The sequence below is a fragment of the Cyberlindnera jadinii genome, assembly GCF_001661405.1.
Source record: "Cyberlindnera jadinii NRRL Y-1542 unplaced genomic scaffold CYBJAscaffold_2, whole genome shotgun sequence".
In the NCBI taxonomy this organism is placed as follows: Eukaryota; Fungi; Ascomycota; class Saccharomycetes; order Phaffomycetales; family Wickerhamomycetaceae; genus Williopsis; species Williopsis jadinii.
In genome coordinates this window covers 142836-164907 of record NW_017963653.1, presented here as the reverse complement: position 1 = coordinate 164907, position 22072 = coordinate 142836, and the positions used below count along the sequence as shown (strand labels likewise).

General features: G+C 41.8%; 7 protein-coding genes and 2 non-coding genes across 9 annotated transcripts; 5 read left to right on the top strand and 4 right to left on the bottom strand.

The window, feature by feature from the left end:
* Positions 1–183: 183 nt before the first annotated feature.
* On the top strand, positions 184–971 carry RPL36A (60S ribosomal protein eL36). Its single transcript, XM_020213128.1, has 2 exons — positions 184–277; positions 592–971. Exons 1-2 carry the CDS (start codon positions 265–267, stop codon positions 876–878), a joined length of 300 nt encoding a protein of 99 aa, XP_020072202.1. The 5' UTR covers positions 184–264; the 3' UTR covers positions 879–971.
* Positions 972–1109: 138 nt separating this feature from the next.
* On the top strand, positions 1110–2121 carry CYBJADRAFT_165924 (uncharacterized protein). Its single transcript, XM_020214272.1, has 3 exons — positions 1110–1786; positions 1858–1959; positions 2015–2121. Exons 1-3 carry the CDS (start codon positions 1231–1233, stop codon positions 2065–2067), a joined length of 711 nt encoding a protein of 236 aa, XP_020072201.1. The 5' UTR covers positions 1110–1230; the 3' UTR covers positions 2068–2121.
* A 490-nt stretch (positions 2122–2611) lies between these two features.
* Positions 2612–3117, bottom strand: CMC4 (Cmc4p). The gene is made up of 2 exons (XM_020217691.1): positions 2905–3117; positions 2612–2844 (listed from the first exon to the last, which is right to left on the bottom strand). Exons 1-2 carry the CDS (start codon positions 2942–2944, stop codon positions 2642–2644), a joined length of 243 nt encoding a protein of 80 aa, XP_020072200.1. The 5' UTR covers positions 2945–3117; the 3' UTR covers positions 2612–2641.
* Positions 3118–8137: 5020 nt separating this feature from the next.
* On the top strand, positions 8138–8210 carry CYBJADRAFT_t39. The gene has a single exon. It is a non-coding gene; the product is annotated as a tRNA-Met (tRNA).
* Positions 8211–8550: 340 nt separating this feature from the next.
* NGR1 (Ngr1p) lies at positions 8551–11007 on the bottom strand (the record flags this gene model as incomplete). The annotated part of the gene is made up of 2 exons (XM_020216791.1): positions 8551–8595; positions 9769–11007. 2 exons carry the CDS (start codon positions 11005–11007, stop codon positions 8551–8553), a joined length of 1284 nt encoding a protein of 427 aa, XP_020072199.1.
* A 2499-nt stretch (positions 11008–13506) lies between these two features.
* On the bottom strand, positions 13507–13578 carry CYBJADRAFT_t30. The gene has a single exon. It is a non-coding gene; the product is annotated as a tRNA-Glu (tRNA).
* A 1178-nt stretch (positions 13579–14756) lies between these two features.
* On the top strand, positions 14757–16270 carry CYBJADRAFT_165916 (uncharacterized protein). The gene has a single exon (XM_020214271.1). It carries the CDS (start codon positions 14908–14910, stop codon positions 16228–16230), a length of 1323 nt encoding a protein of 440 aa, XP_020072198.1. The 5' UTR covers positions 14757–14907; the 3' UTR covers positions 16231–16270.
* Positions 16271–16389: 119 nt separating this feature from the next.
* On the top strand, positions 16390–17937 carry TAF6 (TATA-binding protein-associated factor TAF6). The gene has a single exon (XM_020213270.1). It carries the CDS (start codon positions 16481–16483, stop codon positions 17891–17893), a length of 1413 nt encoding a protein of 470 aa, XP_020072197.1. The 5' UTR covers positions 16390–16480; the 3' UTR covers positions 17894–17937.
* Positions 17924–19890, bottom strand: SLD3 (Sld3p). Its single transcript, XM_020214270.1, has one exon. It carries the CDS (start codon positions 19844–19846, stop codon positions 17972–17974), a length of 1875 nt encoding a protein of 624 aa, XP_020072196.1. The 5' UTR covers positions 19847–19890; the 3' UTR covers positions 17924–17971.
* Positions 19891–22072: the final 2182 nt, after the last annotated feature.

Genomic DNA, 22072 nt, shown 5'->3' with positions numbered 1-22072 from the left:
GCTTCACAACGATATCAAACCACGTGATGTGACTGCGAACCCTAGGAGGATTTCCATAACATCCGTACATTATCATTAGTCTATAAATCACCGGGACAACACACGGCGAAAAAAACCTCACTCTAGTCGCGGATGCAATGTAGTTTTCTGGTATGTGCACACATCAATGTGGAAGAGGACTCTGTTGGTTTGTGAAAAATATAATCAAATTCACACACAACCGTTAACGTTTCAAACTCAGTAATATCAAACTACACATCAAAAATGGCTAAGTCTGGTACGTTAAATGAAGAAGTGAGAGTGACTATTGTTCGTGAGCTAGACGTATTTGATAGTTGAAGGATTTACAATATACTGGAATCAACATCGTGGTGTATTGATGAGAAGGGACTGTTAGAGGACTAGGCTTGTGTATGACAGAGGGCCATACCTGACACCTTAATCTGTTGGACGTGCTAGGAATAGTCTCTATACTTTATCCTATACGTATATCAACCCATGTGGCAACTTGAAAAAGATATGAGCTCACTATGAACAGGATACTCGAACTGCGGTGTAAACGATCGACCATGTACTAACATATTTGAACAGGTATCGCTACTGGTCTCAACAAGGGTAGAAAGGTTGAACAATTGGAGAAGGTCCCAAAGATCTCTTACAGAAAGGGTGCTGCTTCCAAGAGAACCACCTTTGTCCGTTCTATCGTCAGAGAGGTTGCCGGTTTGGCTCCATACGAGAGAAGATTGATGGAGTTGATCAGAAACGCTGGTGAGAAGAGAGCTAGAAAGGTCGCCAAGAAGAGATTGGGTACTTTCTCCAGAGCCAAGGGTAAAGTTGAGGAGATCAACAACATCATTGCTCAATCCCGTCGTCACTAAGCATCTTTTCTTCTAAATTTTTAACTGAAGAGATTATATCGTTTCTTTTGGGTAATGTGTTGACTTTTTAATGTAAATTTATCGCTCTCATGGATTAGAAGTGATGTTATTGTAGTGTTGACACCCATGTGCTTTTTGTAGCTGAAGGCTTAAGCCTTATACACTTTATTAGCCACCCCCACCCCCCTCACGTTAAGTTTTTCGCTGTCGATCATGAATTTATAGGGAACCGGCTTTTGAACTGTTTAAGTACAACTTCACCTCGCCAACTCCTTATTGTACTTCACCTCTACCATTAGAGCTACTAACCATTGTTGTGTGAATAGGCTACTCCTTCATATTCTTTTCAGCTATGCATCTTCCTTCTTCACGAATTACACCAGGGAGTATTAGGTCAGCCATCAGAGGTTACACCACAAGGCCACCAACGTATTTTGCCCAACACCTACAAAGCTATAACGATAGTAAGGACTTTGCACCCTCACCACAGAATATATTCTCTTCCCCTTCAGCGGCGGAGCAATCTGGTACCAACTATCACCATCAACGAAGTCAAGAACAGAATCAAGGACAACAACAACAACAACACAGCGATAGCAACGATCCTGTGGGGGGTTCCCGTCTTTCTACGATCCGTGACTTGAGTGTTGTTGTTTCCATCCTTTCGTTGACTTACTTTGCCTTGGACAACTACAGAGTTCGTACCACATTGGAGCAACGGTCAATGGAGCAGTCTGTGGCCCATATGAAGAGCATGGCAATTGCCCAGAATAAAGTCAACATGCAGAGAAAAAATAGAGAATTACAAGTTTTAAACGAGAGGAAACAGACTCAAAAGAGGGAGATGAAGATGGTTTATCATATAGCCATGCTTAGAAAGCAATTGATGGATGCCGGTCTCAAACCAAGTGAGTTTGCTCTCTCGATATTTCGGTACATGTGTACTATGAATAGGGTTCGGTACTAACTAAGGTAAAAGTTGAGATTGACAATGCAATGGCAGAATTTGAAAAGAATGTAAAGATGGAAACGGCGATAAGCAATGTCTCTGGAACTGCCCTTTGGGTAGTTGATGAGTCTCGTAAGTGAATTCAACGGTATTTGTTGAGGGGTACACATACTAACAACCAGTTCAGCGATGAAGGGGTACGTTCCAAACGTTCATGACTACGATAATAAGAAACCGTGATATATATAGATTCTCTACATTATGTACTAAAGTGATACATATACAAGAAAGAGCTCCAGTATTGTAGATATACCGCTGTGGAAACAGCCCTAATAGACATAAGTGGTGTTTGGATGTGTATGGATTCTCGTTGGTGGAGGCTGGCGCTGCCTACAAGAAAAAAATTCAACTGAAAGTCTTTCTTGCACTTCTTTCCAACACTTTTTTTTCCTTCTTTACAATGTCTTTTAACTAGGCACCCAGAGTCACGGTCCGATTGCCTTTCTCCTCTATGGACGGGCAAATGTAAGCTATATGTTTGCATTTTTCGTGCTCGCGGTAGCCTTAGATTGAACCAAGGTCAGCTCCAATTGGGGTTGGTCGGTTTTGTCCAACTGTTTTTTGTCGTGTCTTTCTTGTTGTGGATTGACTACGCGGTTCTAAACCTACATATTTCTTTTCAACTATATAGCTTTGTATATATGGCTGTATACGATGTTACAACCATGAGCTCCCTCGTGGTTATATCCCAATGAAACTTTGGTTGTAGATTGACTCTATGTACAAGAATTTGTAAACTCAACTGGTAGATGGGTCATCTCTTTTGTTGAAGAAGCTTTGCATCCACTTTCTCCTGTTCACGTTGTTTAATCTTCAATTCGAGTAAAGAAGGAATAGGACAACATGGTGAACGGGCATCCTCACCTTGATTAGTATAAAATTGTGTGCAACATGCGTACAGTTGATCTATAACTTTGGTACATTTGGACTCATCATAATTGAACCTTTTCAGACATGCTATCGAAAAATGATTAGTCGCCAATTCTCTTCCTCATACCCAATGTATAGCATACTCACCTTGGATTTGACAAGCCTCAGCTTTACACGGATCTGACATTGCTCTTTCGTTAACTTAGCAAAGATGTAAAGAGGTCCGATGAAATTTTTCGCGGCCTTTTTACACTACACCAGGCAGCTCTGAGAGAGTTACGATCGTGGTGCAATACTGATGAGAAAGAAGACGTAAAGATCTGTAGGGGAATCAAACCCTTAAGCCTTGTTTTCTTTACTTTCAATACTTCGGTGTGGTGGGAAAAGTGAACAGTATTTAATCATAGTTCAGAATTGAACCTCATCATCAAGTTCAGATCATAGGGACTCAAGGACACTACATAATAGATACTTAGCTTATCTAAAGAGTGATACATTCAATCATGAAGACCCCCTCATGATTCCCCACATCGTTATTGATAATGCAAGAGCCATTCCAGATAATAGGCCAACATAATCGCTCTCATGGCCTGACATTTTCGATGTAGATGTTTACCTCCCGACGTCTTCTCTAGAATGGTCAAGTGGAAGCGCCCTCTCACATCGCGTTTCAAATTTCTCGATTGGGACATGTTCTCGAGACCCTTTTGCGCATCAGTGGTTTTTAGTGTTAGCTGCCTCAAGACTTAAAAAAGCACGCTATATTTCTACTGGCAATCATAATGTCGCTTATAACCGGCGTCCGTTGTTGACTGGAGTTCCTGTACGAAGATTTTGACTGAAAACTCAGTTATTCAGTTCATATAACACATGTCACTTTTTGCTTACTTCAATGCCAGAACGCGACTTGAAAGTGTCACCCTGTCGAATTCACACAGCTTAAACCAACTTTTATTCGTTACTCTTTGATGACATTGGTAGGCTAGTGGAGATCACTGTTTAACGGTATGCATGAATAGACAAAGTGGATGTCCTTGAGTCTTGAGTCTAGATGGAGCGTCCTATAGAATTGGGAATTATGAAATGTGTTTAGCATATAGGTGGTTCTGCCGTCATTGACATGAGAACATCTGTCTAATGTCTCAGTATTATGAGATTTAAAGGTTAAAACGGGGGAGAGTAAATCAGAGCTTCATTCAACTAACAAAAAGTGCTAATTATGAAACTGACACTAAACGCACTTTGGAATAGGAGGTTTCTAAGAGCATATTTTCGAGCAATCATTTGTCGACAATGTTGAAGGACCTAGATTTTCATGTAAGTGTAGATTGCTGGTGTGTTTCACGACGCTTGCTCAATATTCACTCTGCGAATCGGTAAATACCGTGACGCTTCATCGTACAGAAGACAAAACTCAATGCCAAAACGAAACTGCCAGTAATTTGCTAGAGATTTAGCCGGTGGTTTAGAAGGTTTAAACGCTTAGTTTCGTTGACTCAAAAGATGTTTGGCTTCCCGAGGCAATAATATTCATCACTTGGATTGAATGGATGAAACGAATTGATCAATCTTGTTACTATGCACTTGATCAAGCAGTACCTACAGGCCATGGGCAATGACCAATTACAACCAGGTGGTAGTTGGGGATCAATTCGTACTTGTCTCCATATTGTTTACCCCATCATTCAACAAGCAGATGTGATGACTCCTCCCTCGTTCTTCTGTCTGAGAAATTATAGTTGGGGAAGACTCTCGGAATTTGAACTTTCAGTTTCCGGGGCTATTGTTGGGTAGATCGGAATTTGACATTTTGCTCAAACGACGATGAGGTTCTGTGGAATAAAAAAGAACCCTTCCAGCCCCCGGTGACGCCCATGAAATTGTGAAATGTGGTGTGCGTTAGAGAGCAGGAAGAAAAAAAGGAACACACACACACACAAACGCCCCTCATAGAAACTAAAATATCTGAAACAAGAGAAGATATTTGTAGTCAAAGAGTGTAATCTGTTGAGAGAGTGTTTTAATTCCTCATCGATGACGATTCCACAGCCATCCGTGGTTGATTTCTAATCTTTCATCTGATAAATCAGAATAGTGTGTGAATAGTCGTCATCGCCACTTGATTAGAAATTTGACAGTTGTGGCTGACCGAGTCCCCCTCGCTCATGGCAACATAGGAGCAAACGCGCGCATAAAAGTTGTGTGTGTTTTTCTGCTTCTGGGTGTCTTGGGTTTTTCCGAGAAACTCGGGTTAACTAATCCCTAATATTCCCCATCTAATTTGCAATACTGGTTCTAGATAACCTCAAAGGGTTTCGGAAATAGCTAATTATGGTACTCTATGTGTGTCCTTGCCCCAAAGAGCTTTTATGTTAAGCCTTGAAACCTGGCTTGTGCGTCTATAACACAGCGTTTAATTTGCGCTCTGAAAGCCATAGCCCACGAGCTTTGCTTATTTTTGTCTATTTTTTTCGTCATGTAAGGTGGAGCACGAGGGTGTCAAATTTGTTCAAGGTGTCACACTTTAAGTGTGTGACTCAGTTTTTATTTCACCTCAATGGGGGTGTAAACACCTATTGTTTTGAATTACAAACCGTTGTGAAGAGAAATCATAATTACTTGAAGAACTACATAATAGTCTATAGACTTTTGGATAACCACTATCCCTCAAGATATGAAACGCCATAACCACTATAATTCCAACGTTGTAACCTCTATTTACTTTTCTCACTGTCCAACTTTCCTAAATTGTCTATTTGAAGCGCGTTTCGTTTCGTACGGTTTTTCACACTTTAGGGTTGCGCGCACCGTGTGAAATGGCTCGGTTTGGCGTTATTTGTGGAAAAAGAAGCCCAAAGAAAATTTTTTTATTCAAATTGCGCAATTCAATGCGCAAGATTGTTGGTGCACGATGAATCATAACCACATGTGTGTTAAAAAAATGTGTGGGTCGTCACACTGATGTACAATTGTGGGCGGGTGTTTTCACCCACATGTTATATAAATGCCAACGGGAGCCCAACTTTCCACTTGTTTGATCTAAATATTAATCACCACTGATCAACCAGCTTCAGCAAAACCAGTTGATACTAAGACAAGGCATAAACATAACTGAGATATTATACACATCTCCAATGGATCTTTTTGAATTTGAAATCGAACAACCAGAGTTCGACCTCTACTCGTCCTCTTTGGAGTCCCAAGAGTCAATTCCAGAACCACAAGAGGCACAGACACCTCTTCTCTACGAATCAAGAATATCTTCAAGAAACAACTCCATTGCCTTCCACAATGACGAGGATGATTGCTTTATCGATCAACTGGACCTCTCGCAGGATGTCATTCCTGCTTTTGAGCTCGCTACCAAGAAAACAAGTCTGCAATATACCACCTCTCCTATAATCAAATCCCTCGAACAAAATGACGTGATTGAAGAAACCATTGTCAAGGGTTCAAATGCTTTGAAGATGAACTACAAGAAGTGGCTTCTGTCCACATCTTCTTAGTTTAGGGTGTCTATCTTTTTCAACTGGCTCATCACAAATTCAAGCCAGCAATACAACATAGCAAAAAAGAACAAAACAAACATCAAACTAATGAAGCTTTTGATATGGTTTCATCACATGGGATAACGGTTAATTTGGGAATACGGGATATTTTTTACTTTTACAATAACACTTATATTTGTGTTCGGATGCTTTTTTTTTTTGGAACGATCTTTTTGAGAATCAATACATAACGCAATTTGTATATAACCATTTGAAATGGATGAACTAATTGGTTCTATCTGTGTCTTGTAGTCATTACATAGCCATTGTATTTAAATTTAGCTTGGTTTTGGCCTGTCGCCGTCAGTTAAGCATCGAGAATTTATAGTCAAGATGAAAGCCTTCATGCACATGCGGAAAGCGATGGTTGATGTAATATCCACCCACAATTTTGGGAGTTTAGGGCTAGCTATGACATGATGAAGTTATTGGTGGTTCCTGAAGCGGTTTGTGATCTGTATTCTTTGACTCAATTTCCAGTCTCGTACCTCTCTCTGCCTTTCTTCTCATCAAGAGGCGTATACCCCTATCTCACAAACACTACAAAGAGGGGGGGGTGAAAGGCAAGGCGTTCCATGGCCCCAAGTCCCTATAGTGTACAAAGTCACAGTCAATTAGGGGCTGAGGTCTTGGCTATGTTTAGAAGCTGGTGGCAATATTGGAACACGGTAAATCAGTTGATGTGTAAGATAGGTTGCGTACATTAAGCCCTACAATGGTCGTTAAATTGGTGCATAATACTAAACCTGTATAGCCTTGCCTATAGTGCGTCTCTTTGTTGAAATTTGCGTTTCTCCTTTCTCGACCCACAGAGTGTGGGAGAGCGTGTCGTTTCAAAAACAAGAAACTCAAGCTGACGCTCCTTGATTCTGGCCACAGTTCAATTGAAATACTTGCGAAAACACCTGGTAGGTACACAGAAGACTAGTTTCAATCCCTTCTGTGGAACCAAAACACTAGTTCAGGCAGTGCATCTCTGAGTTAAATGTGTGGAGAGTACGGGGTGTCTCCACGGAAAGTATCTCAACCGTTTCTCGTGGATGCCGTATCCGAACCTCTCCCGTTCAATTAAGTCCACCAGGCAAGTTGTCACTTCGCCTTGACGTTGGACTCGGGATCGTTAAGATGTGTTAAGCCCCACATGTTTCAGTGCGGCGCGGGATGTACATAACGACCTGGTCTCATGATTCTATGTAGTGTGTACGCATCTTTTCACGATTTACCATTGCGAGTTTTCGTGCTTCTAAAGCATCGTCCCAAAATGCAATGCAGAAACGAAAATTGCAATACGCACTTATGTTTTGACACAAAGCTTCACAAAATAGAGTGAATTTTTTTTCGCTGCGACATGTGCACAAACCATCTTCGCAGAATCAATTCCAACTGTGACGTGTGAACTGAAAATAGCACTAGCGCTTTATTTCTGGTCAACATAATCACTAAACGCAGAGGACGCTGATTCTAGAATTCTATGAAATCAGAGTCCAATGTCTTTGACCTCCACAGCGTTGTGATGTCACAGCCCAAAGCTTTAATCCTTTCGATGGTAATCCCAGACTGAAAATGCTTGTGGCGCCGCACTGAAAGCTTTACAAGCTGCTGATGGTTCTACTATGAGCAATCAACTCTGAGTGTCGTTCTTCTTATCAATTGAAACTTATATGGCAAGCCAAGCCTTTACTCCGATACTTATGATTAAAGGACGCCGTCATGAACGAGATTGTCATTAATCATTAGTAATTCACAATTAGCTTTGTACCGGTTTCTCTTGTGCTATGACAAACTCATTCGCTTAAAACAGCAGATTTAAGATTTTCGGAACGCACAGGTTGGCTTCACTAGCTCAGTCGGTAGAGCGTCAGTCTCATAATCTGAAGGTCGACAGTTCGAACCTGCCGTGGAGCAATCTGATTTATTTTTTTCAAACAAAATAATTGACAGAGTTGGTTGGGCCACTTGAGAACTTACACTTCGTGCATGGCTGTTATTGATCGAGATGAACTTTGCTGTATCTTTCAATACATCTCCAATTTTTTTTATCTATCCATAGTCCTTTCCTAATCGAGTGCCAGTGTATCAGTTGTTCTTTATAACTTTAAGTCATTCGAGTCAGCTATGTCAGATACAAATAAATTTCCCGAGATCTTGCCCAATGGCTCATTGATATTGGCGTGGCAGGTGAAAAGTGAGTCAGACTTAAACCAACATGGGTCAAAGGTACTAACTCAGACCAGATCGCCACGTTCTAGTTGTTGGTGGTGGCGAAGTTGCTGCCAGTAGAATTTATCATCTCTTAAATGCGAATGCCAAAATCACTGTGATTTCACCAACCATCAACGAAGAGATTCAACATCGGGAGAATTCTGGTCAACTGTACTCTGTTGTCAAGAGACCTTTCCAAGAGAGTGATCTTTCCCTATATGAAAACAACTACACACTACCAGTGTTGAAGGAATACAGTGATGAAGAATACAAGCAAATGGACCAATATTTGAGAGAGACTCAGTTTGAGATGGTGTTGGTAGCCATTGACGATCCAGTGGAGAGCAAAAGGATTTACTACCAATGTAAAGCGAGAAACTTGAAAGTTAATATTGCTGATGTTCCTCCATTGTGTGATTTCTATTTTGGAGCAATCTTTAGAAAGGGTTCATTACAGGTTATGGTGAGCACTAACGGTAAGGGGCCAAGAATGGCCCGTCTTATCAAGGATAAGATCGGTGATCTATTTAGTGATTATGAGATCGATCAAACAGTGGAAAACATTGGAAGGGTCCGTAAACTATTGAGAGACAAGTGTCCTGGCAGTTCAGAGAAAGATATCAAATCTAGGATGGACTGGATGACAAAGGTTACTGATATGTACTCGTTCAAACAGTGGGCTATTGTAAATGAGGGTATTGGGAAGAGGTTGGTTGAATCTTTCCCGGAGATGCCTCCAAAGTTTGATGAGCTCTCCATTGGTTAGTTACAGAGTAATCATTAGACCAAGTTTTGATGACAAAATCAATAAATTAAGATTTTTTTAAACGTAAACATGAAACAATAGGAAGAAAAGTATAACCAAACATAAAAGGCAAACAGATAATGAAATGCAATTTAAAGTAAAACAAAACAATTTTGGTTAAAAAAATCAATTGAGGGAATCCAATTTTCCAGCAACTGCGGCATTGTACATCTCTTGCAATTTAGAAACTCCGTCAACATTTTCGTTGCTGTTACCATTTCCATTGCTGTTACCATCAACTTCACCAGAGCCGTTATCTGTGTGAGCTTCTTCATAATTCTGGGTAGTGAAGCTTTGATTTGGCTTCTGTTGTGAGTGTAGATGAGGTTCTTGAATTTGATAAATTGATGGATCATATGGAGATTTAGGATCATTTGTTGCAAGGTAATACATGTTATTCATTGCAGGCACCGGTGGTGCCATCATTGGTTGAGAAAATGCGGTCATTGGCGGAACGTTCGATGCCAATTGTTGCTGATGAGCCCCCTGAGCCATTGCTAACTGCGGTGGTGGAGCCCCACCTTGCATTACAGCAGCCATTGCAGCCATTTGCATTCTCTGTTGGTTCTGTTGTCTTCCCCAACTCAAACGAATGCGTGAACCTCCAATGGAGAATCCTTGCATGGCATTGATGGCATTGACAGCATCCTCACGGTTCTCAAAACGGATAAATCCACAGCCCTTGTTTTGGGGAATCTTAATATGTATGATGTTACCAAAAGGCTGAAAAAGTGCAGCCAAAGTCTGTTCAGTGACACCAGCAGCCAATCCACCAACGAATACTGTTGTATTGTTTGGGTCAGCGTATGGAACTGCTTGGATTCCAGCGTTCATAGGACCAACCTGCTGTTGTGGTATTGGTGGTTGAGCTTGAGATTGATTCTGTTGCTGAATATGCACCTGTTGTGAAGAAGTATCCTGAGGATAGTACACCATTGATGGGGGAGGGACTTGTTGGTACTGCATCATCATGATATCGTTAGTCTGTTGCGGTGGTTGTTGTCCTGGGAATTGTGAAAACTGTTGAGCTCCTTGGAAAGAACCTGGGATCGCAGTTCCATTTTGCAAAACCGTATGAGCAGCTGGTTGTGCCCTTGGTGTAGCCAACGCCACTCTCAATGGTCTTCCAGCACACCAGACACCAGACATTTCTGTTAAAGCACGTCTACGTTCTTCTTCATCGCTGAAACGAACAAAGCCGAAGCATCTTGAAGTACCAGTTATTGGGTCTGTCATCACACGCACAGTCTTGACAGATTTGAAGTGGGTCTGGAAAAGTGCAAGAAGGTGCGCTTCAGTCGTGGATGGTGATAAATCACCGACAAAGAGCGAATATTCCGGTGATTGAGGGATTGGAGAGGTCAATGTGGCACCGGAAGCCCAGTTAAGCCTAAACAATCTGTTTGTATTTGGTATTTGCGATCCATTCAAGGCCAATACAGATTTAGCATCGTCATACGATTCAAATTCAACAAAGCAGTAACCGGCGTGTCCGGTGTTCAAATTAGCAGCTGGTGTTCCTCTCTTAGCCTTGATGAGCTTCACAAGGACACGTTTTCCCAAAGATTCCCATAGGTTGACGATGGCCTCTTCATCAGACCACGGATCCAAATCACCCATCCATAGAGTCTTTGGTGGAGACGATGATGTAGATGCCGTTGCAGACGGAGGGTTTGGAATTGGAAGTGGAGCCATATAATCCTGTCCAGCTAATTGGGCCATTGGTTGGTTAGAGATCTCCAACGTAGACGAGGGTTGAGAGCCCTGTTGTTGCGCCTGTGGAGGGTTTTGCTGCTGCTGCTGTTGATCTGTAGTAGAAGGTGCGGCATCGATGGCACCAGCGGACTGTGAAGGAGACTCTTCAAAGTTGTTTTCAAAAGTAGCACTTGTCGAGGACATGATTGACGCCATATGTATACGCAGCCTTTGGTCGGGAAGTTGAACGGTTCAAAACTGTAGACAAGCAAAAAAACTTGTAAGCGATCAAGCAGGCGGTGATGACAACTAAAAAAGTATCAAAAGCCCAGAGACGAGATATAATCAGAACAAGTACACCACACACACGATTGTGACAAAATGGAAATCAAATCAAATCAAATCAAACCCAACCAAAACAGATGCAAGGGGTACGCTCTCAACTCGATGTTCAAAGTATTTCAAAGCGGCTCTTATCAACTGAGCAGTGGTGGAAAGCTATCAGTCCGTAATAAAACCTTTGGTGTGTGTCGATAAGAGAGAGCAAAGGAAAAGCCTGCTGTACAAAGAACACACAAGACACCCACACAGTATAAGCAAAGCAAAGCAAAATGTGTGATTCGGTCTCGCAGGGATTGGAACTGACTGTTGAAACAGAAAGGGCACAAAACAAATCAAACTAAAACAAAGAAATCAAAGCCAATAACAAAATTAAATGAAATCACCTCTAATGAAGTCTTTTCTCTCTCTTTCTATCTCGTTGTTGAAACCTGTTCGAAGTTATAAAGGGAAAAAAGAAGAAGAAGAAAATTTCAAGTGATCGGAAAAGGAGACAAAATGGCGATGAAGTTGCGCCGAAGATGCCTACTGCCACCCTCCCCCCTCCAAACAGAAAAGAAAAACAAAAAAATTGGCTAGGTCTTCCGCCTACCATCCGGTGGGCGATCCTACCGCGCAGTAGGAAAATAAAAATACTCCCACCGCCACCAACACCACAAACAACCCCGTGTGTCACTGCAATCTACGGTTGTGGGTTTGTAAGGTTGTAAGCGCGTGTGCTCATGTCATTGATTTATGGATTGGGCTTTTTTCTGCGCAAGATAGAATCTCTCTTTCAAAACATCTGCAATGCAGTTACGTCGAGTTAGGTTCTGGACCATTGTTTTTCCTAAAACCCACGCCCTGCCCAGTTTTGACAAGCAGATGATGGGAAAACTGTCATCGAAGTGATGAAAATCGCCTGTGTCTATTTTTACATACAAACGGGATCGCGCTGCGGGCGGGAGCGTACGCGTAGAATTACGTCGACAATAAGATCTAAAGACACGGCACCTGTATCTTGCGACTATCAACGTGTTTGTCTCCAAGCTCTAGGCTGTCGGCTTCATCCAAGTGCTTGTACAATCGAGTCGATCCGCCGGGAGGTTTGAGCTCGTCAGCGATGCCTAGGGCTGGCTGTCCATGTCTCAATTGTGATGGCATTGTGTATTACCCACGTATAAGCAGTAATTTGTAACTGGTGAGACTACAGAGCCTTGTCATTGGGTGTGTATCCCAAAGGGTTCTTTCGTCGTGTTTCTTAACTCCAGATTTGGTTCGAAACGTTGGTTAATGTTGACGTTACTGGAAATGATCAACAGGGAGGATAAGATGCATGATACGTCTACTACCATGAGCCTTTCCGGATATCAGAGGTGGCTCGCCACGAGACCCATCAACCACACATGTTCTATCCTGAGACCAAATCTGCACTTGCATTAAACCCCTTGTCTCCTAAGGCTATCTATCTTGACCTCTACTAGATTCTACCAACACGCTTCACAAAAATAAACTTTTGGTACCAACAAACACTGTACTGTGCTATCAGTATCATCCCCCCTATGTACACCGAGTGGGTTACAGAAATCTTTTGTGAATTACTTCACACCAGATCCCTAACATCGCACTGGAGGAGAGCCCACATCGTAATAGAACCATTTGGTATCCTGAACCACATATCAATCAAAGTCATACGGTGCGGTCTGATAACAAATGGGCACTAGCATAACCAGCTAATAGCCGTGTAACTGACATTGTAATCATTATCTGAACTGGGCCTTTGGCACCTAGTGAAACTGTCGATATCCACTAGCAAGGAATAGAAAACGAATTGAAGTGCTTGAGGTTCTGTCAGCAGTATGTGAAATTTTACCTGTGTAGGCATGCCCCACGAGCGCGAATCGCTGTAAATTTCATATCACTTTTCAACCCGATAATGCAACCTAGATGTTGTCAAGTTCGGAATATACCAATAGTTTATAAATATGGCTTACGGCTATCTGAAAAAGAAATATCTGTCACCACTTGAAGTTCCAGATTGTAACTTTATCACTATACATTTTGAGAGGTACTCACATTGGTGGGCTGTTGTCAGTCGCCAAAAACATTATGCATCCCTTTAATAATCTATGCATCTTACTGCATATGTAATTCATTGATGAATATCTGCAAAAAAACAAGCTCCGATACCGGGAGTCGAACCCGGGTCTGCTCGGTGAAAGCGAACCGTGCTAGCCGTTACACTATATCGGATATTTTACACCTACCGAAGGGATATATTCTACCTAGTTGTATCTGTATTGTTTTATGTCGGATATGCTTCTACCTGTGTGAGTGCAGATCACAAAGCTGTACCTGCAGGTATCACCTTTGTCTTCTTCACCATCGTAAAGTCCGCTTCTTCACTATGTTATTTGTCACTTTGGCCCATCAATGTGTCAATCCGTGTCCCTTACAATCCCAGAATCATGGAACTTGAGCACAACCAAAACTGTCTGTGTTTCTTCTTTTATCTGGCCATTGCCCCGTCTTCTCTTCACTGTGTTTATAGCCCCCTCTTCGTATTTCAACATTGCATCGATAAAAAAGTTTGTCATTTAGAGCTGAATTGTTTTCTAGCATTGTTTTATGATCTATCTATTGAAATCTCTCAGGCCACGGACATCCTTCTTTACTCCTGAATCAGCACTCTGTAACTTTGGTGGTTAGTCTTAGCATCTCAGTCAGTATAATCCATGTTGATAATGAATACAGAATATTTGGACAGTTCTTTGGTGTTGTGCTAACCAACGAGCTCTATATCTGTAAAACTTATCGTATTGACATTACAGTGAATATGATTTCCAATAAATAAGAATATCTTGGTTTGGTAAAACTTTTGATGGAAAATGTAGTTATAATTAACGCTTCTAATGATAGAAAAGAGGAATTATAGTAAATTATGCTTTCAATAATGCATCGTTTTAATCATTTATCCAACAAAAAAGAGCCACCACAATACGGCATCAATGTTTCTAATGTAATGGCATAGTGCTAACTCACAATTTCACACATTCCATTTATATATACACCACAGGTGACCATATATTAATAAGAAAACCGCTCATTATTATAATTATATAATGTTGGACAACGCCCGACTAAAACATCCGTGCACCAATGAATGACTAGCCCGCCTGAGGGTGAGAAAGTAACGCAACCGCAAATTGTCTTGAATTAAGAAGCTTAGCGTATAACCACCAAGTTTTCCAACATCCAATCAATCTGGACTCTTTGCAACCAGTAGCACAACAGTTCGCATTTGGCAATATGGGGATAAAAAAGTTCTTCAAAACTAAACCTCCTACCCAGGAGGATGTGGAGACCAACATGCATGAAGAAATGCTTGATAGAGGTTTACCAGTGAAGCATAATTCGAAGAAGAAGCCAAATACCTTTGGTGCCTACGCAGAGTACGCCAAAGATAAGGCCAAAGCTAAGGGGGAATACGCACCAAAGGGTTACAGCAAACAAGAGAAGGAGGCACAAGCTCTCGCTGAAGCTCAAGCCCAAGCCCGTCTGAATGATAATCCTTATGGTTCTATGGACACATCCAACCCTTATGGGTCTCACGGGAACAGTGGTGGTTCTGGTGTAAACCCTTATGGGTCTATTGGGACGAGCTCAACTGGAGGTAATCCGTATGATTCGCCATCGAGAGGAAACCAGGGGAGCGGTAACCCATATGGAGACTCTGGCAACTCTGGCACCTCCTACCACAAGAACAATGGTGGTGGAAACCCCTACGGCCAAGGGTCACAAGGACACGGCTATAGCCAGCATGAAGTTCCAGGGGGTGGTTATGATGATTATAACAATGCCTATGATGAGCAAGGCGGCCACGGTTCCAAAGAGTCAAACCCTTACTCTGTTAAGAACACATCTCAGAGAATACAACATCCTGCGGTTGCGGAGTCGGGAAAGCGTAGTCAGTTTTCCTTTGTACCTGAGGAAGGTGCTGGTGCACACTCTGGTGATGATGATGACGCGTATGTTCCTAGCCTGTACCAGAAGCAAACTCATGACACGGAAGGGTTGGATTTGAACGACACTCATTACGCAGATGAAGACCTGAACGATACCAATTACAGACGGGAGGTCAACAATGACGATGCTTATCAATCCTTCTCTCAAGAACCCGAATCAGAGGAGCAAAGAATCCTAAGAGAAGAGGATGAAGAAGTTGAAGGAATCAAGGGCCAGATACGATTCACAAAGCAGGAGTCTGTTGCGTCTACTAGAAACACCTTGAGAATGGCCAGAGAGGCTGAGGAGAGTGGTAAGAACACCATGGGTATGCTGGGTGCGCAGAGTGAGATCTTGTTCAACACCGAGAGAAACTTGGGCTTAGCTGAGACCCAAGATGCTATGGCCAAGGAGAAGATTACTCAGTTGAACCATTACAACAGAAACATTCTCAAACCGAACATCAAGAACCCATTCACAAAGAACCGTAGATTGAGAGAGAAAGAGGAGAAGATCAAAGCAGAGCACATTGCTGCCAAGGTTGAGAACGAGAGAACTCGTGCTCAGCTGACAGATTCGACAAAGAGAATCAAGAGTGCCCTGGATGACGGCGAAGGCTTGGGCGATGAGGTTGCATCCAAGTATAGACGTGACAAGGTCCTCGCGCAGGCCAAACAGTACCAATTCGAAGCTGACAGCGAGGACGACGAGATGGAAGCGGAGATTGGGGCCAACATTGACGAAATTGGCAAGTTCAGCAGCAGATTGAAGAAGTTGGCTATATCTCAAGGTGAGGAGCTCGATAGACAGAATAAGAGACTCAACGACATTGAAGAAAGAGCCGATAGACTGGACCTCAACGTTCATGTCAATACCGCAAGACTACGTGAATATCACTAGACATAAATGAACTATCATCGTTAAACAATTAATAATCAACACAATTTGTAATGTTAGTCCTTTTGACGTGTATACGTAAAATGTGAGAGCTGTGTGTGCGCGCTTCGAAGCGGTGTAAGCCGACGATGGATTCGAGGGAGAGGGAGAAAAAAACATACACAACAACATCAACAGGACTGAAGAACAAGACTCAACAACAAAAGCTGCGGACAAGGGGCCTGGCTTAGCGATCGAGGAAGGTATCAAGGAAATGGCATCTCACAATCAGCAGGGTAAACAGCCATTGTCGCATACGCTGTGGTCTCCAATCGACACCGTTAAGGATGTTGCGGACTCGCTTGGGCTTACCGATTTGAACGAGGAAACGTCGAAAAACCTTGCGATGGATGTAGAGTACCGAATCCATGAGATATTGGAACAAGCTGTGAAGTTCATGCGCCACTCGAAGCGTCGTGTGCTATCCACGACAGATATCGAAAAGGCGTTGAAAGTGTTGAACGTTGAGCCCTTATACGGGTACGATGTCTCCAGACCGTTGCAGTTCAAAGAGGCGTTGGTCGGTAATGGGCAGACGTTGTACTACATTGACGATGAAGAGGTTGATTTTGAGAAGTTAGTGAACGAGCCACTGCCAAAAGTTCCTAGAGCAACAACTTTCACAGCTCATTGGCTTGCTATTGAAGGAGTTCAACCTGCAATTCCTCAAAACCCTCTCGAGACTGAAATCAGACAGCTGCCTCCAGCCTCTAGAGGAGCTCTTTCCCATCAGCTTACAGAGAACTCCATTGGTGTATCCACGAATTCACACGTTGCCAATGGAAACACCACAGCTTTGAATAAGGATGCAGAAGTGAGACCACTGGTGAAACACGTATTGTCAAAGGAGCTTCAGTTGTACTTTGATAAAGTCATCCAAGCTCTCACTAAAACCGAACAGGACGAAACAACTCTTCACTTGAGACAGGCAGCGCTTTCGTCCTTACGTTCAGATCCAGGTCTTCACCAACTCCTGCCATATTTCATCCAGTTCATCTCAGAACAGATCACTCATCATTTAGACAACATCTACCTGCTTTCTACAATGCTCGAGGTGATTTATTCGCTACTTTCGAACGATAACATATTTCTCGATCCATACATACATGCTTTGATGCCTTGTATCCTTACTCTTCTCCTTGCAAAGCGCATTGGAACGAATGATGAACATTTTGCTGTGCGTGATTTCGCAGCTTCTCTGCTTGAACACGTTTGCAAGAATTATGGGAAGAACTATACCACTTTACGCCCAAGAGTTACAAGAACATTGTTAAAGGCATTCTTGGATTCCAACAAACCTGTTGGCACCTTGTACGGTGCGATAATTGGACTCCGCAGCTTGGGTGATGAAGTTGTTAGACTTACAATCTTGGGAAATCTCTCAAATTGGAGTCAAACAGTGTTGGTTAATTTGAAACCAGAGGATAGAGATGTACTAATACAGACTGTTGTGAAAACCATCAAGGGATTAGTTTCTACGCAGGACTCTGATATGGAGGTTGAACTTTCACATGATGAGAAGGAAAAGTTGTCTCAAAGAGTTGGTAGTGTCATTGCAGAGAAGATTAGCGAGGATATGTCTGCAAAAGCCATACATGATGCGATATTCTTTGGGAGCTCCAAATGAACTGTACTATACAAATACATGGCTTAATGATGAACAAATACCGTAACATTCGTAATATCTATTGGTGAGTAGATCCAATTAAGTCTTTGACGGAGCAAACAAACGTCTTCTGACGTTTTTTGCTGTAACAGGGCTATCCATTAGTCTCGGTGATGATTCTGTAAAGTCCTTTGAAGGCTCTTTCTTTTGGGGTTTCGACCTTACATTGATTGGACTACCCAGAGTACGCACAGCAATGGGCGATGAACATACAGCAGTGTCGAGAGCACTCCCACTATCCTCAATAACAACACTCTCTGCAGAGCCCGGTATTTGACCCTGCGTATTCTTCACATTGTCATTTGGAGTATTGATAATATCGACGATCTTTCCTTTCTTGATCGGAGTAGCTTCTATTTGACTATATGACTTTGTCAACCTGAGAGACGTAGTGGAGGCTGTTCTTTTACCAACACGGTTGAATATTTGAGAATTTGACGTCTTCAGCGGTTTACTTTCAAACACTGGAACTGAAACATCAATTTCTCGTTTGGAAAGTATCTTCGAATTAAACGAAGATACTCTCTTAAGTGATTCCAATTCTGAATTCGAACGTACTAATGACGAATTCAATTCTTCAATATCTTCCAGTCTGGACCGAGTAGATTGTGATCTCTGTAAGATTGGTTTGCTCACCTTATCCCGTTTTCTAGTTTTATCAGCTTGTTTAGAATCAGGGGGTTTGAAAGATGGTCCTTTGATCTTTTTGATCATATGTCTGACTGAATGAGGACATTTTTTCTCAAAGAATGGAACCACTGTATAGTTGATGAACTTTGGAGTGTAGTTTTCATTTGACGAGGAACCATTTAACAGATCATTAATGGCCAGCTTCTCAATATAAAGGTCCAATAATTGATTGTACGACAACTGTTCCATTGATAGAGACTTTGAGCGCTGTCTACCTGTGTCAATACCCATTCCGTTCAGTATTGGTGTGATTTTCTTCTTTCCCACAAGTTTTCTCTTTGGCTTTTGCATTTTTACAGGCTTAAAGTACCTTTTATCATCCCTATCGGATATTTCAATCAATTCTAACAGGATTAATATTTGTAGTTGAGTTTCCTTAACTTTGAAACCGCTTAACAGGGGACCCAAGCTTCTGTTAGTTTCTTGGTAATCCTGGGAATGAATATCGAAATCCACCAAGTTTAAGGATTTTGCAATGAATTCCTTTCTGTATATTTCCTCTTTTTCGAAGAGTGTCGATGAGTTCAGCAATCCGTTGTTTAATGCTGAATGCCTCTGGTCGAATTGGTCCAATCTCATGACAAACTGTGATAAAATGGATTCATAAAACTTCAAATCCTTTAAACAAATTGCTCGCAGTCTTGCAAAAACTGACTTAGTAAATACAGTCAATGGTGTTGAGAGGAGGTACAAATTGGAGAAATACTTATCGAGGAAGTAGTCAAATGGATCGTTGATAACATCTTCGTGGTCAATGATCTTCACTGGAGAGCTTTGTACCGGTGGTGACATTTTGAGCTTATATGTGTTTATTGGAGCCTCGTGAAGCTCTGAAATTGAGTACCAGGATTCAGATATGCTGTGTGAGACGTGCAGCGTCTTGAGAGGTTCAGATTGATGTGTGGATGGTGGAGATATTAAGTAATTCACAATGATCCGTGTGCTATCCAAGCACGAAGCAACGCCATATTGGTCTCTTTCATTTAGTGTTATTTTGACAACATAAGGCTGTATTTGAAGTTGTTGAAGAAATGTATCATTATCATTGCAGGAGAAAATCCTTGACTTATTGTTGTTTATGGTAAGTGTATCGCCGTTTGATCTCCCTGTATGTAGCATTAGAGATGCCAGCAGAGAGAGATCAGACATCACTGGTGAAATCAATGTCACAACGGCATCATTTTGATTCTTGAGTGAATGTACAGTAACAGAAACGTTACTCATAATGTACTGTGAGCTGCGGACTGATCGGTATGACCGATTCTTTTGTTACAACCACCTTCTGTGAAGTATCATTTGTATCTGGAGGTATACTCATTGGCAAAATCCTGAGGAGTATAGACACCCAAACACCCAAACATCCAAACACCCAAACACCCAAACATCTAAGGAAGAATGTCCACTGGGTTGTTTCTATGCTACTTTAGATCCTTAAAGCCATGTCTACTAGTTAGACCGCATATACTGAGCCGTTGGTCGATGGGGGTTGGTAAGACGAGTTTTACAAATTGTAAGATTCCATTGATTTGGCAGTTACGTTGGCATTTAACCTAGCATATGAGAGAGGACCAAAGCACTGAAGTATAACAGCAAAGAGAGTTCGGAAGGCGAATGACACATACAAAGCGGTCAATGAGGCCTTTGATAGAGGGATATCTTCTTTGTCAAAGTAGAAAGGCGGATTTACAATATTTCACAGAAGTATTAATTGATCGCTACTTTGGCCAACCAATGTGCATCGATCCAGTTTGATAGTTCTCAAATCTCATGAATGACAGCAGATTCATTCAAAGTGTTCTCACCAACTACTATCTGAGACACCGACGTTCAAATGGACCACAACTGGCGCCTCGCTGCCGTGGTGTGGTGAACTTCTGTGTACCCCTAGAGTCAAAATAAACAGCGATCAAAGTGGCACTAAATATGAAACAGATTTTGTTCATCATCCAATTATCAAATCAGCTAGCGACTTACCAGGCTTTTTGCATAGAACAACAGCACACAGAAACCCATACAAATGTAAACGAGGAGAAATGAACTTATCCTTATACCTTGACTAGACTGACAATTGGACCATTGAATAAATCTTGTATTATTTAGTATTTGAAAATTTGGGATTTGTTCAAAACTGATAAAACAACGTTGTTTCGCCATCTCCCACAACCCATGGCCATTTCATCGATACAATGTGCGAATAGATAATTTAATAAAATCATGTTTGAGATTGCACATTTTGCCCGTCGATTTAAGATGACTTGGTCCTGACATTTGTAAGACTTGAGAAATCCATCAACCATGCTATATAAGTTATCGCACGATGCACTTGTGAACGGACTCCTCAACTCTCAGTTGTGTGTGTATCATTATCATTGGTTTCAGATTGCTAGTTAGAATGAATGAATGCTTCCCCTGAACTTGTGAGTCTGAACGCCTATATGTAGACATTTACCTGATACCAATGACTGGCAAGCCCAGTGAAACAAATCAAGCAACACTGTTACAACTATCTAAACTAACAGAAATCATACACTTCTGAAGCTCGAACATTGAAGTTGGAGTGCCCAATCTGGCATTCGGATTTCAGGTAAGCATACAGGAGGTTGCTGTAACCTATGCGCTGTCATATTATATAGGTGATGGTTCTGATCCCTTGCTTCAGAGATGAGACAATGCAACGTTATGTACTGAAAAATGAATCAAACAATTGCACCAGAGAAGTTTCCAGCAAATAGGTTTCTCTACCACCCCGGTGTCTGAGGCTGTCGCTGTTCGATCGTACATGACAACCTCCCGATGTCAAATTTCAGGTCTCTATTTAGTGCAGGTTTTGAGACTAGTATTGATACACTACCTCAGTAGTCGAATCATAAGTCCTGTGCAGCTATGTACAGGTCGGCCTTGCAGAAGGCTGAAATAACCTCAATAATCCTGGAAGTATTCTAGTAGTTGCAACTCACACAAAGCAAGATCAAGTTTTATAGATTGAGCCATGTCAAGTAGATTTTTAGAGCCTTTTGAAGCTTCTAAGTTATGCAAACTACCCAATGAAGTGGCGTGTCAGACAAGAGTTACAAAGTTATTTGTTTCCAATTCCCTTTCGTTTTTCGTGATTACTATTCCTGCGTGAGTTTTTTTTTTGCATGATTTACGAAAGCATTTGCAGATTCATGATCACCCTTTCATGCGTCGTTGCTGTGGATATTCTTCTGAACCAAATCTAAACACATCCACAGTAAGCTGAGGCAATAAAGGTTTACAGATTTTCATCTTCACCTTACAGTTTACCGGCTGTGAACATCACCTATGACCAGCATGGATTAAACGCCGTCTAATGGATTATGGAATGGGACATTCCATGATATTCCACCCTATGAAGTAATGGTTACAAGGGCTGGGGTGTTGGTCCTGAAGTTTTTAGCACTACGATCCGTTCATGATCATTCCAGAGAC